The sequence below is a fragment of the Canis lupus genome, chromosome 31 (genome assembly GCF_011100685.1).
Source record: "Canis lupus familiaris isolate Mischka breed German Shepherd chromosome 31, alternate assembly UU_Cfam_GSD_1.0, whole genome shotgun sequence".
Taxonomy (NCBI): Eukaryota; Metazoa; Chordata; class Mammalia; order Carnivora; family Canidae; genus Canis; species Canis lupus.
Window position 1 is genome coordinate 27970593 of NC_049252.1, and position 15757 is coordinate 27986349.

At 40.2% G+C, this 15757-nt stretch overlaps 1 protein-coding gene across 1 annotated transcript in view; it reads right to left on the reverse strand.

The window, feature by feature from the left end:
* The window catches only part of SYNJ1 (synaptojanin 1), a 91021-nt gene extending 78473 nt beyond the window's left edge, over window positions 1–12548 (reverse strand). Inside the window, 2 exon segments of the mRNA NM_001290105.1 lie at window positions 11244–11389; window positions 12451–12548. Coding sequence (NP_001277034.1) covers window positions 11244–11367 — 124 coding nt within the window. The 5' untranslated portion in view covers window positions 11368–11389; window positions 12451–12548.
* Between the last annotated feature and the right edge of the window lie 3209 nt (window positions 12549–15757).

Below are 15757 nucleotides of genomic sequence, written 5' to 3' on the forward strand. Positions count from 1 at the left end.
GGAAGAGCAACGGTTAGGATAAGCCTGCCTGCAGAAGTGACCTTTACAAGGAAACCTGAAGAATAAACAGAAAGCTAGCCAAATGAAGAGTGGAGGTAAAAACATTCCAAACAAATAATAATAATAATAATAATAATAATAATAATAATAATAATAAAAACATTCCAGGCAACATACAAATACTCTATGACCCAGAAATTCCATTCCTAAAAATATATCCAACAGAAATGTGTACATATATGCACCAAAAGACACGGATAAGCATGTCATACTAGTGTCATTCATAACAGACAAAATTAGAAATAAATGTCAACAGAACAAATACTGGAAAAATTATACAATGGAATACTACTTGACAATGAAAACTACTGCAACATGCTACAACATAGATAATCTCTCATATAGAACATTGAGAGAAAGAAGCCAGATCCAACGGAATACATATTGAATGATTCCATTTACATTAGGTTAAAAACCAGATAAAACTAATCTGTGATTGTATGAAATCAGGCAGTGAATATCTCTGCAAATCATGGTTGAGATAATAATTGGGGAAGAATGTGAGGGTATCTTCTAGAAAGCCAGTAATGTTTATTTCTCAACCTGGCAGTGGTAACATGCATATGTTCACTCTAATAATTCATCACATTCTACATTTATGATTTCTGTATTTTTCTACATGCATGAGTAAATGTATTTTTTTAAATAAATATCGAATAGAAGAAACAGCATATGTGAAGGCTCTGAGATCAGAAATAATTTGGTACATTCAGAACTAAAAGAAGGCCGAAGTGGCTGGGACACAAAAACCAAGAGGCAAAATAATCTAAGACTGAAGAGGGAGGCAGGGACTCAATGATTTAATGCAGATCATTTTAAAGAGCTTGGATTTTAAGTCAGTGGTCAACCACAAAAAGGTTTTAATCAGGGAAATAATAATCATCTAAATTGTTTTTAAAGAGACTGGACAGTGGGTAAGAGGAGTGGAAACAAGGAGATCAGTTAAGGAGGCTATAGTAATGGTCCATGAAAGGGACTATAGTGGCTTGGCAGTGGTAGAACCAGCTAAATGGTGAATCGCATGGATTCTCAGTGAAATTAGAAGGTTGAGTATACTGGACATGGTAGTAGATTGAACGTGTGAAGTTGGAGAGAAGGAAATGTAGAGAATGATTCTTCTGGTTTAAACAACAAGGCAGGATGGATTGCAATCCACTAAGATAAGGAAGAGCAGGTTTGAGGGAGTGCAGAGATCGATGTGACTATAAACCCAGTATCTATTCCAACCTTTCTGTACTGTGTAGCCACCATACAGATTGGGGTATCATGGAAACCTAGACAATGATAGTAATTTCTACCTTATTTTGCTAATCAACAGCCCAATGCAAATTGCATATGAAACCCCTACAGCCACAGCATTTGAATCAGGAAAGGATACAAAACTCAATTTGATCCAGTGCAACAGAAAGTTCATGTTCATTTTGTGTGTTCCAATCCATTCCCTTAGATTTCAATTGTGTCATCCAACATAAGTATTATTCTACCCAGCTCTGTATCAGTCCCACACAGCTTTGCAACATCTACAAGTCTGGTAAACTATACTTTCCACCTATTCTCCAAGAGAATGATGAACTCATCCAACAAAATAAGCCAAAGACTAGACCCAATGTGGACCAAGCACAGATCACTAATGAGCACTAATGTACAATTAGCTAGGAATTTACTTAATTATAAGATTCATTCTTCCTATACTTCACACAAAGTTCATAGGATTAAAAGACTTTGTGTATCTACATTTCAGTAAGGTACTCAAAAGACTACAGCATCCTATGGTCTACTAGTAAGCAGAAGGAAACACAACTCATAATAAATATTTATTGGTAAGACCTAGTTTATATAAGTAAACACACTTTATATATAATGTTATATAAAAACTATGATAAAATGGAAATGAAGATTTTAATAAATATAACATTCAATACATAGTAATATATAATGTTTAAGCCTACAATTTAACCCAAAATATTTTTTTCCTTCCTTTTCTTTCCCTTCCTTTTCTTATTTCAAAATCATCCAGAAATTTAAAGAGCATATCTTTCAACCTAAACTAAAAGAGTGATTAAAAAGTGTCCAACTGACCAACATGTTAATTCATCTCCCCAAATGCCACATTTACTCACAAGAATGTGACTAGTTCAGTGGCTGTGAAATGCACTCCAATGTGAGCACCTGCTTATATCATGTAATACAACAAGAGGAACAACGATGGCTTACCCTTGCAAACTCTGTTTTAGTAGAAAAAGATAAAAACACAAATTCTTATTTACAACCATTAAAAAACTCAAGCAGATATAATCTGTCACCAATAAAAGTACAGTATTCAATTTTTAAGTTCTGTCTCCTTTTGGCACTCGAATTACAAGACTAACCCCAAATGCACTAGTCCACCCTCCTTCTTATGTTTAACTAACTTATGTTTAACTTTGTATGGTAACTAAGTGATAAAATTTCACTGAGTCAGACTTTATCACCATTGTTGAACATGTTGGTACTAGATGCAAAGAAAAGCTATACTATTTAAACTGCTACCCACATAATTGGCTCATATTTTTTCAGCTTTGGGGTATCTGAAAAAGTCTTTACATCATCTTAATTGTGGTTGGGCACAGAAACCTGGGTGTACAGTTTTATTTTCTTCTTCTTTCAGTACTTTCAAGATGTTGTTCCACATCCACTGGCTTGGATTGTTTCTGAAGAACAGTCTATCATTATTCATCTCATGTCTTCTTTCTTCAGTAGGTTATGTCTTTTTTCTTGGCCTGTTTTTAAGATTTCTCTCCATATCACTGGTTTTAAGCAATTTGATAAAGTATCTAGGTGTAGTTTGTGTCATGTTTCTTCTGCTTGGGGTTCACTTAGCTTCTTGGATCTATGGATTTATAGTTTTCACCAAATTTGGAAAACATCAGCTGTTATTTCTTCAAAAATTTTTCTGCTTCAATCCCCTTCTTCTAGGATTCCAATTACACATATATAAGCCATATAAAGTTGCTGCCCAGGCCATTGATGGCTCTGTTTATCAATTTTAGTCTTTTCTCTGTGTTTCATTTTGAATACTTTCTATTATTATGTCTTCAAATTCACAATCATTTATTTTGCAGTGTCTAATCTACTAATCCCTATCAGTGTATTTTTTTTCATTTCAGATAATTATTTTCATTTCTATTTGGTTTAGGTCTTTCACATTTTTGTCTTTTTAAGATTTATCTGAGAGTCAGAGAGAGAACAGAGGGAGAGTGAGAGGGAGAAGCAGATTCCTGCTGAGCAGAGTCTGACACAGGAATTGATCCCAGGACCCTGAGATCACCACTAGGCAGAAGGCAGACACCCAACTGACAGTGTCACCCAGGTACCCCTCATGTCTCTCTTTAACATGTTTATTCTCTCCTCTACTTCTTAGAAATATGAAGTATATTTTCAATAACTGTTATTGATTTTTTTTAAAGAGAGAGCATGTGTGGGAGGGGCAGAGGAAAGGGAGAGAGAATCTAACTCCATGTTCAGGGCAGAGCCGAAATCATGACCTGAGCCGAAATCAAGAGTCAGATACTTAACGCACTGAGCTACCCAGGTGCCCCTCCTTGTTTATTAATTTTAACATCTGTGTTTACAGATTGACTTTTCTCCTCATTATGGGGTGTGTTTTCTTGTTTCTTTCCATGTATGGCAATTTTTAATTGAATGCCAGACATTGTGAATTTTACAGAGTCAAATGCTGGATATATGGATATCTATTTTGTATTCCTATATTCTTAAACTTTGTTCTAGGGTACAGTGAAGATTTTTAGAAATTAGGTTATTTGGAAACAGCTTGATCCCTTTAGGTCTTGCTTTTAAGCTTTGTCAGATAGGACCACAGAAGCCTTTAGTCTAGAGCTACTCTGCCCCACTACTGAAGCAATATACCCTTCTGAATATTCAACTGAGTTCCCAGAGTACTATAATATTTTTTCATTCTGGAAGCTGTTAACAGCTTAACTATTTCCAGCCCTGGGTGAGGTCCAGGAATATTTCTTACTGCTCCTTTTTGCTGGTTCTTTCCTTGCCTTGGACAGTTTCAGTGCTCAGCTGAAATCTCAAGTGGAACCCTCAGCACATCTTTAAAACTGTGCAGCTACCTCCTCTTCGGTACTAGCCCTGAGAATTCTCATTGACTTGGCTTCCACAAATTCCTTACTCTGTCTCCTCAACTCAGGAGACTGCCAGGCTTTCTTTGGGCGCATCTCACTGCTACTGCAGCCTGGAAGTACTCAAGGTAGTAAGCAGAGTGATCTGCTAGAGCAATCATAAGGCTCACTTCTTTGTTTCCCCTCCCTCAAGGATCAGTGTCTCATGCCACCTGCTTGTTGTTCATGTCTGAAAACTGCTTCATTCTAGTTGTTTTGTTGTTATGTAAAGTAAAAGGGTAAACCCAGTTCCTGTTATAACATCATGATCAGAAGAAAAACTCTATTATGGATTTGTACTAGTTATAAGACAAGTTAGAACATCTGGTAAACCTGAAGTTACATAATAAAAGTCACATAATGGGGGTTCACTGTTCAATAAGAGACACACTGTGCTTCACCTTTTATTTTCTCATAGCAAAGTTAAGTGGTAGAGAAAGGAAATCACTCAGGAACTACTACTTTGGCCCTATATTAACAAGCTAATCCCGCTCTCTGGCCCAGGAGTAAAAGGTTAGGCTAAATTTTTTCTTTTTAAGCATAGATATTTAAGTTGCTGTTTACTTTTTCTATCAAATAGAACATTCCAAAAATTACTTACAAAATGAAAATGCATTTTTGCAACCCTAACACAAAGTGATATATAACAAGTCTAAATTTCATCATTCTGTGCAGAAAAGGTCAACTATAAAAAGTCACTTCTTCCCTCAACTTGAAATTTTTCTTAAAAAGAGATAGGATACTGCAACTTATCTAAAGGGTAAGCATGCGGACTGCCAGCATTTGGCAATTAAGGAAAAAAAAAAAAAAAAAAAAAAACTATGCACAGTGCTTGTCATCACCACCTACTATACTTGTTATCCAAAATTTCAGAACCTGACATTTAACTTGGCTCAGCACAGCAACTTTGTTTTAATGACCTAACTCTAAATCAAATCATGTTCCCTAATATATTAATAGTTTGTAGGCAAAAACACAGCAAGTTTAACACTTCCCTCATTAGAAAATGCTACCAATTTCACTCTTAACTTCTACTTGCATTCCCTTATTTTTGCTCTTCATTCCCTAACTCCCAAAATAATCACCACCACTCTCACAGCAAAATAATAATCATTAAAGTGAAAAAAATAAAATGGTTAGATTACATCATTAGACCAGTTATTCTGTCTCTCTAAGCCTCAGTTTGCACATCTGTGAAATGGAGATGAAAGCATAATCCACAGAATTAAATGAAATAAAGGATGTCTATGACCACATCTCCTTAGGCTGAAATGCTCCAGGACATGTCAACAAACTCCCATAAGAGCTGCAGGAGATTTTAAATCGAAAGAAACACAGAGATACTCAACAGATGCTGCCTAGCTCAAACTATGAGCTTGAGGTAGTTCAGAGTTTTCACATTAGATTCCTTTAATGGTACCATATCTTTGTAATGCTGTGTTTTCAGTACTTGCTGTGACAAAAAGCAAGTACCACTCTAAAATCAACAGGAAATGAGGGTGGAGCTGTCCAGTCTGATTCTAAGGTTTGAAAAGCTGCTCAATGCTCAACATGTACATTAATATCACATTAGTAAGTAACTGGTTATTTATGAAAGAAATAGATTATGTTCCATTTACCTGCATCATTTTTTCAAATAGCCACTGGGGTTGTTATGACAGACATATTTAACATTTAGACCTAATTATTTAAGAAACAGAACTGTGGCCTGGGGGTGCTGTGAAAAACTTAATGAGACACATAAAAAAATAAGGTTTTGGAACTTCTGGCTTCATGTCGTGACTGGCAGAGGGAGATCCCAGGAAATGGCAACTATTATTTCTATTATTACTCCTTTATGGTCATAGAAAAGGCAGTGTAATTCACATTCTGTGACAAAGATCACCAGAATGTTGTCCTATAGTTTTATGGCTCATATTTCCATAAAGAAAAAATTAGATATATGAAGAAATTCAGATGGACAACCTGGAGTAAAACTAGATCCAGAGTACAGTGAGATGGCCTTGCTGTCTAGTAAGTACATGATTTGAGTCCTGAGTTGGAAAACCTGAAAATAATCTTACCACTAGACAGAAGCAATTAATCCTTACTTCCATACTAGCATATACTGAAAAGAGCAAAAGCTCTAATAGTAAAAGTAAGGAATTTATATTACCACTTTCCATCTCATCTGTTTTGTGTTTTGTTTTTTTAAGATTTTATTTATTTATTCATGAGACACAGAGAGAGAGAGGCAGAGACACGGGCAGAGGGAGAAGTAGGCTCCCTGCAGGGAGCCCAATGCGGAACTTGATCCCAGGTCTCCAGGATCAGGCCCTGAGCCGAAGGTGGTGTTAAACCACTGAGCCACCTGGGCTGCCCTCCATCTCATCTTTTAAACAGATATTCATAATTTGTTTTTAGAATCATCCTTCATTTCCCATCTGTTGCCCTTCCCTTCCCTTTCTTTTCTACTTAGAATACAATTATGAAGTAAATTATTTACCTCTCCTGAAGCAGGAGATGGGATGAAAAATAATGGGACAGCTTGTGAATTTCATGCATGCATTGGTCAGACTGGCTACTTGTCCTTCTCCTGTTGCAGTCTTTCTGTGCGAATAACTTTAGAAAGATGAGGAAAACTGAACCTGACTCAAAACTAGTAGATGTGGGGATCCCTAGGTGGCTAAGTGGTTTGGCACCTGCCTTCGGCCCAGGGCATGATCCTAGAGTCCTGGGATTGAGTCCCACATCAGGGTCCCTGCATGGAGCCTGTTCCTCCTCTGCCTGTGTCTCTGCCTCTCTCTCTTTCTCTCTGTGACTCTCATGAATAAATAAATAAATTTTAAAAATCTTAAAACAAAAACTAGTAGATGTTTTCTTTAATCTATTAGTTTCCAAGAAAAAATAGTGTTATAACTTGCCCATCACACTTGCTGCTTATTATACTGGTCCAGACATAGTATACTGGACACAGAGAATCCACTTGCTACACTGAACCACTGGCTCCACGGACATCGAATTTCAGTTTAATTGGTTTTCTGGACTGATAATTTTTATGTCTTTTATATCAGCAGTTCTGTCAAATAGCATTCTTTAAAAGATTTTAAAAAATTTTTAGAGAAAAAGGTACCGTACTTTCAAACACAGAATACTATATTTTTGTCAACTTTGTAAGCTAGTTTAGGTTAATCTCCACTCCCCCTCAAGGCACTAATTTAGCTATTTATTCTGTAAGCATGAGTAAAACACTGAACTAAGCAGTAGAGATGTAAAGATTACTAAGATATGGATCTTTTTTTCAAGGAGTACAGTGCCCAGGCACAGAAGTTCCACTGAAGGCACTGTATCAAAAGTATTTATGGGATCATTAGCAATTGGTTCAGGCTGAAGGTTTCAAGAAAACTAGCTACTGGCCCATAATAGTCAATAATAGCATTAAAATTTTGGAAATGTGGCTACTTTGGATAAAATTTGCAAGCTAAAAAGTTGTCTCATAATCTATCCTAAAAAGGCCTATATAAATTATGCTCAGAACGATCACCACAACCTAATTACAACAGAATCTCTAGGGAGCTGGAGCCCAGGCAGCAGCATTTGTAAACCCCCACCGGTGATTACAATGTGCCTCCAAGGCTGAAAACCACTGGCTCACTAATTGATTAAGTCATAGTATCATGGCTGATTTAAGTTTAGAAACTTAGCAACATAAAGACAGAGTCCTGAGGCTAGATTAGTAGACACTCAGGATCTACAAAGATCCATGACCTGAAATTGTTTTTACTGTGTTTTCACTTGCACCTCATTTTTTGATATGTGCTAATAATACACAATTATATTGTGTATAAGGTTTCCTGTTGGGTATCTCATGGCACTTTTGGCATAAGCCAAAAAAATTAAGTGATTGTCAATCCAATATGTACTGCCTAAGATGTCTGAGTTTTTAAACTTTAAAGCCAGGACAACTGAGGCCTGTAGAAACCATCAGCTTATGGGGCACGACTACTTCCTGCAAGGGTCACTTTTACCATCTACTTTCAAAAAGATCACCTGCACATAAGAATCACAAACCCGCACATAAAAAAAAAGGGTTATCCTGCAAAACAGACTGGGTTCTAGCAAAATGAAGAAAAGAAAGAGACAAGAGATGGATTGGGCGGGTGGGCAGATTCTCAGGAAGGAAGAAGGCTTGAGGGAGAATGAAAGAGCTTGAATTAGAAAGAGGAGATCCCTGGGTGGCTCAGCAGTTTGGCGCCTATCATCCCCCAGGGCGTGATCCCTGGCCCAGTCCCGGCCGGTGGAGTCAGGCTCCCAGCATGGAGCCTGCTTCTCCCTCTGCCAGTGTCTCTCTGCCTCTCTATGTCTATCACGAATAAATAAATAAAATTAAAAAAAAAAAAAAAAAAAAAGAAAGAGAAGAGCATTCTAGCAGCCATGAAGGAAGAAGGTGCAATAGGAACAGCATGATGAAGGGGGAAAAAAAGCATGGTAACTTGGGAAAACACTGAGAAAAAGTAAGTCTCCTTGAAGGAGACCAATATTGACACTGGACACACAGGGTGGGGCCGAGTTATGGAAGGCCTTGATGGACAAGTTGAAGACTTTAAACTTAATCTTACTGAAAAACTGGTTTAATGTCCAACATGTTTTGAAAAGATTCTTCTTACATATTAATAAGCAGAATGTCTTGAGATTCAAGGGGCTGGGAGTGTTAAAGAGAAAAAGAACATCTCAGTATCTTCCAAGCACAGTTCCCTGAATATAACAGGCCTTTAAGAAATGTAATGTTTTAAAAATGAATACTCTACAGCACAATATGCACCTTGGTATTGCTCCCAAATGAATGTCAAATTAATTTTATAAGTAAAGGATTTATAAATAGGTCTGTTAGCTCTTCATAGTAATATTTTAAGTTATTACAATAGAGTTTATTTTAGGAAAGCTAATAACATATCCAAAAAATTATACATCCATTTATGCTACTTTTACTGAGAAAGGCATTATTGAACTTTTTTCTCCTGAATTGTTTATATAGTCTAAATCTAATGAAAATAAATACACTCAATAATGTTAAGACAGTATTTTTAATATTTTCTTCCTTAAAGTAAATGTTAATGCCAAAATGGATCGTTTAGGCCGTTTGCTTTTTTAACCATTATTTGATATAAAAGAGAGCCATTAGAGGTTTAGAAGTATGATTATTGTCAGGTTTCCTGAGAGTAAAATATAGCAATAATTCTAATAACTATGGCTTATATATACTGGATAACTGAGAATTTGACTCCCTATTATTACCAGTAATCACAACTGAAGAAACACTTAAAATTTAGACAAATTAGAAAATCAGGTAACATCACAAACAAAAACCCGCAAGCAGCTAAAAAGTATTTCACAACTAAACCACACCATTCCCCCCAGATATTAAGAATTCATGAGTATAAGAACTATGTTTGTAGTATGAAAAAAAACCTGCAAATTAATATTATAGCAAGATATATTTCAGTTTATTTAAATATAAAAAAACTTTGAATTAAGTCCATAAAGTATAACTCATTAATACTTGTTTCTTAGAACCCAAATAGCTCTTCTTGCTCACTCAAGCCATGTTACTGTATGTACCAAAAATATATACATTTCTTATACATTAACTTTGCTTAAGCTTTTTCATTATGTCACCACTCTCTTTTCCCCAATCAGGATAAAATTTTACTATTTTAGAATATTAAGATCAGGTTAACATTTTATCAGGTTAATGTTCTATATGCAAAAGTTAGGGCCTTACGTATGCTCTTCACTTACTGAATCTGAACAAAGTTTAACAATTTAAAATATCTAGGGGCTTATATTTGTAAGTATGACTTTTTTGTTTTTAAAGGTTTATTTAGTTATTTGAGGGAAAGGAGTGAGAGAGAAAGGATGCCTGCATGGGAGCAGGAGGTGCAGAGGCAGAGAAAGAATCTCAAGCAGACTCTGCAATGAGTGCAGAGTCCAACACAGGGCTGGATCCCACAACCCTGAGACTATGACCTAGGCCAATATCAAGAGCTGAATGCTTAACCAACAGCGCCACCCAGGCACCCCTGTAAGTATGACCTTCAAACACTATTTTTAATTCATAAAATATGACCAGTAGCTAAACTGATGCTAACAAAGCAAAAACATGACAAAAAAAAAAAAAAAAAAGTAGTTATCACTAATAAAAGCCTTTAAAAACACAATCGCAAAAAAAAAAAAAAAAAAAAACCACAATCGCATTTCAAATAACTCCAAGCTGGAGTTATCTGCCAAAATCTTAGATTATGAAAGAAAATTAATATTCAAATTAGTATTTTTATTTTTAACTTCATCCATCTGCCCAAAAATAACCTACACCATACCAATCTGCTATTTTCCTTGTGGTACAGTAGTCCTTTTCTTTAGACTTATCAAGAAAAATTTTTTTTTAAATAATATGAACCCAATCACATATCCCACATAAGCTTTTAGAAGTTTACATACAGTTTTCTTAATAAAAAATGTAAGGGCCTCAACATAAGATATTCCGAAAAGATCAGATAAATAAGCACCCTGGTAGTTCATTATGATAACTGATATATAAGAAATCCCATTCATTACAGTAAAGATGTCAAGCAAGCCTTTATGGGTTAATGTGATGTGATATAAACTGTAACTATATGTGTGTGTGTGTGTGTGTGTGTGTGTATAATATATATATATGGTTTTGTTTTGTTTTTGGAAAGAAAGATTTACTGTTATGAGCAGCCAAAGAACCCAAGAAAGCAAAAACCTGTAACCAAACTTGCATTCTCCGCCCCACCCCACCCCCAAACCTCCTAAAGAAACCTGTAGCAGGGGGCAGGATAGAAAGTCAAAGTTTAAAATAAGGTCTGATGAAAGGAAAATTAGAGCATAATCTGCTTAGCAAAATACAGTGAAGGAAAGGGGTTGCCAGGGGTGTCCTCCAAAGAACCGGCTGCATCGGAATGGTTTCAAATCAAAACAGAGACACGATCAGTTGGGCCATGACAGATGACTTACAAAGCACAGCTACAGCCCCAGACTCGAACATGAGACATTCCTCCTTATGCCTAGTTTCCACTATGAGACTGAAAGGTGGGGGGTCCAGTTTGTGATAGATCCGAAATCCTTTGCTGAACGCCATTCTCCTTTCTTCAGAGGCAGCCCTGCAAAAAAACAAGCAAAAAACGAATAAATGAAGCTAACGTTTCCTTCTGCAGCAAGGACTGCAAGGCGTCCAGAAGTCCTCCTTGCCAGGTTTTGATGGGGGGGGGGGGGGGGAGGAGGATGGAAAGAAAAGAAAAAAGAAAAAGAAAAAAAAGGGGGGGGGGTAGAGAATGGTTCATTCCAAAAAAAAAAAAAAAAAAAAAAAGAAGCCGTCACTTAATTTCATCAAAAAAAAAAAAAAAAAAAAAAGCCGGAGGAGAGAAAAGCTAACCGATTCTCCCTGCAAACGCAACGTAAGGTTGAATTAACTCTAAGTCCACGAGCGGTTTTTGGTTCGGAGGAGTTACTCGTTTACTTTATGTTTGCAAAAAAAAAAAAAAAAAGAAAGAAAGAAAAGAAAAAAAAAAAAAAGATAAGATTTTTGGGCGTATTTCGTCCGGAGTTGTTTATCAGCTTCCTGCTTCGGGGTTTGTCACTAACGTTGAAAGGGAACCGATTCGGGAACCGATTCGGAAACTTCAAGCCGTTCGGCGGCCCGGGAGGGGGGTGGGGAGGCGAGCGAGGCGGCCTCCAAAGCTCCTTAGGGGGCAGGAGGAGGGGAGAGGATTAATCCGACGCCAGAGGCTCGCCCGGGGGCGGCAGAGAAGGGCAGGCGGGGGGGCGGCGCGGTGCCGCCCGCAGGCCCCCGGGAGCGCTGAGCACCCGGACCCGACCGCGGCTCCTCGGGGGGTCCCGGGAAAGCCGCTCCCTCCCCGGCGGACGAGGCGGCCCGGCCGCCGGCTCCCTCCACGATGCGCCAGAGGCGATGACCCCGCGCCCCGACGCGCTCGGCTCCGCCGCCGCCGGGCTGACAGCGCTGTCACCGCAGCCCCCCGCCCCACGCACGCCCCGCGGGCTCCCCGCTCCCGGCCCCGCGCTGCCCGCGGTCGCCCCTCACCGTTCCCGCCCGCGCTGCGGCGGCGGAGGCTGCCCGGGAGGCGTCCGCCCGCGCGCCCGGCTGCCGGTGGGTCTGGCCGCGGCCGCCGCCGCTCCCGCTCCCCCCCGCCGCCGGCTTGCTCACCTCTCCCTCCGGCTCCTCCTCCTCCTTCACCCGCAGCCGCCGCCGCCACAGCCGCCGCAGGCGTCACTTCCGCTCCGGCGGGCCCCTCTCTTCCGCATTGCGCCGCGGCCGGGGGCGGAAGGCCCGCCCCTCGGGGGGCGGGGCGGGGCCGCCGGCGGCAGGCCACGCCCACCCGAGCCCTACCGCGGGTCTCTACCTTCTCGGCGCGCGCGCGGCCACGCTCGTCGAGAGCCGCCCTGGGGTCCCGGCGGGAGTCGCGGGTCGCCCCGCTGGGAGGCGGGGACAGGAGGCTCGGCCTCCCCCGGCCCGCCCGCGTGGGCTTCTTCAGAGCGTACCAACCGTCCCCGCGGGCGCCAGGGAAAGCTCTGGGGCGCGGGGACTGGCGCGTGCCCGGCCGGGTGTCCCGCGGGGCGGCGGAGGCTCGGGCGGCGCCCGGAGAGCTGTCCATGGTGCCTCCCCGCCCGCAGCGCCCGGTGCCTGCGCCGAGCGTGTCTGGGTGGGCAGCAGAAGCGGAACGAATGCCTGCCCTGCAGCAACTCCGTGGGCTGCCTTCTCTTCTGGAGGGTTCCACTGTGAGACGGCGCCGAGCCGTGGACACCGGGAGGGGCGGGGGTCACACGCCGGGACCTCAAGGCCCGGAGGCAGCTGTGGTTGGCAGGGAATGGCCGACAGCTTGGGTCAACCGTGGAATTTAATAGGCAAAGGCATCTAACCCGTTCCGTGTACTCATTTCTCAACAAAGCACGCTACGTGGCCATCAGTGTGTCCCACGGACTTCTCCTTCTGCTTCCACCTATCAGACCCAAATATGGGAATGAAGTCAAAGCCAACGGGGCCAAAGGGAATTGAAACCCTGAAGAACCCAGCACTCTGACACTCTGAGAAACCGTCCCTGCTTGCTTTCGTTTTTTTTTTTTTTCTTTTTTTTTACCTCTTCCCCTTCTTGCTTTTATTTCAGCAGCGAAAGCAGAATTTAAATTTGTTATATTGCACAAACTCATTTCCCCCCTCCTTTGCAGGCCCTGTGTCACGCGGCTTGATTTAACATTTCTTCATCCGTTTTAGAGAAGCTGGACCCACCCTGGTTTCAGGATACTAAAGAAGCTCTCATTCACTAGAAGAGAAGCCATTTCTTTTCTAGAAGGACAGTATGCAAAGACACGTTTTAGTTCTGAGAACTGGAGAGGATTTCTCATTTAGTACTATTGACTTAGAAAAAGGTGTTTGAAAAAAAAAAGAAGAAAAAGGTGTTTGGCTCTCAGTAGTGGTGACTGAGAATTAAACTTAAATGAAGATTTTCTGCTGGACTGGGGTTGCTTCCACCCCCCCCCTCCACCCCACCCCCTACCCCTGAAGAATCCATTTCAATTAGAGATTGCATTTGACAGAGGAAAGTACATGGGAGTGGGTGGGAATGGAAATTTTCTTATTTGCCTATTCAATTATAATGCCTCTCTAGCCCTGAAGGAATACCAGATGTATGCACCAGAAAAACATATGGAAGGATATCGCTCCAGGAGAGATGTTGATGTTATTGAACACTTTGCTTGGGAGTTGTTTTTTTTTTTTTTTTTTTTTTTTTTTTTTTTTTTTTTTTTTTTTTTTTAATGTCAGCTGAAATGCAGAAAAGATGAGTTGTTAAAATTTACTGAATTTCAAGTGGAATTGGGACCTGAAACCAAACGTGCCCACTCCTAATCTAAGACGACTTCCACCATGCCTATCCACGAGGCTACACTGGGAACCCCTCCTTCTCAGAGTGGCAATTATGGGAGCTGGGCTCTTTTAGGAGTAGATGTTCTATTTCTGATTTCCTTGGAGTTTGGACTAAGGAGATTAAGGTCAAAGTTTCTTGGATATGGGTTTAAACTGTTGTTTCTTTCTTTGGAATGAACTGGGGGTGGGAGTGAGGGTAAGCAGGACTCATTATCAGAGTTGTCAGAAGGCAAGGATTTTTCCAAAGCCTTTCAAAATTATTTTAGTCATGAAATAAGCACATGCCCTTGAACACAAGGGCCATTTTACTAGTGACTTTCATAAAATTTTATTCCTTCCTTTTCTTGTCCCTCCTTATTACTTATACTTGTTACAGCACATGAAAATAGCTGGACAGAGTTTCCCCAGATTTGAAGTGTCAGGGGTTGGGGTGGCTGACTTAAAATACATGTTAAGGGGCACCCACAAACTTCTTAATGAGGTCTTAAGGACCCACAGAGATGTGCTGACACTTTCTTTTCCCTTGAAAATGAGCAATGAGGCCTGTGGTAGGCTGAAAAAAATATGTCCTAATCCCTGGAACATGTGAACGTTAATTTGTAGGGAAAACAAAGCCTTTGCTAATGTGATCTGAGATTATTTTGCATTATCTGGGTAGGCCCTAAATGTAATCACAGCTGTCCTTAAAGGGTAGCAGAGAGAAATTAGACTCACAGACACAATGTGAAAACAGAAGAGACTGGAGCAATGTGGCCACTAGCCAAGGAATGTCTGTAGCCACCTCTAGAAGCCACCAGAGAGAGCAGATAGGATTCTTCCCTAGAGCCTTTGGAGGAGCATGGCCTTGCCACCACCTTGATTGTGAACTTCTGGATTCCAGAACTGTGAGAGAATTTCTATTGTTTAAAATTACCCAGTTTGTGATAATTTGTTACAATAGCCCCAGGCAATCAATGCAAGTCTTTTATGACTTCCCATCAGGAGAGAAACTGAGAAGACCAAAAACAGTCCCAGATAGATGATTCAGATACGAGCTTCAATAGCATCAACAAATTGACGGCAAACACTCTTGAGTTTTAAATGTTGATTTTTGACCAAATTATTTCTCCTATGGTCAGTTCTCTGTATCAAGTTAATATATGCACTCATCATTTCTATTAAGTCCAAAATACTCCTATAGGGAACTATAAATGGCTCAATCTAATAGTCTGTCCCCAGTACACTGTAGCTAGGGTTAATTTAGAAATAACATATTATTCCCAAGAGATTTTTAAAAACTATGTACCAGGTTACTAGATCACGAATTTTGACAGATGTCTAAAATACAAATTAGTAGTAGGGTCTACTTTTCCTTAAAGCCTGAGTTTTATCAAAAATACTAGAAAACCTTTGGCAAACTTGGGGAATATTAACAGCCTGATCCAGTTATCTCTAACAGGCTCTTGTTCAGGTTACATAGACTAGAGCTGTATCAGATTCTGCAGAGCTATTAGTGTATAGAAAGGGACAGCTCCCTGAGAGGCAGCACAACAGTAGCTTCCAAATAGCATTAACCATGTGCTTAGAGTAAGTTTGTAGCAATCAGCAAAGG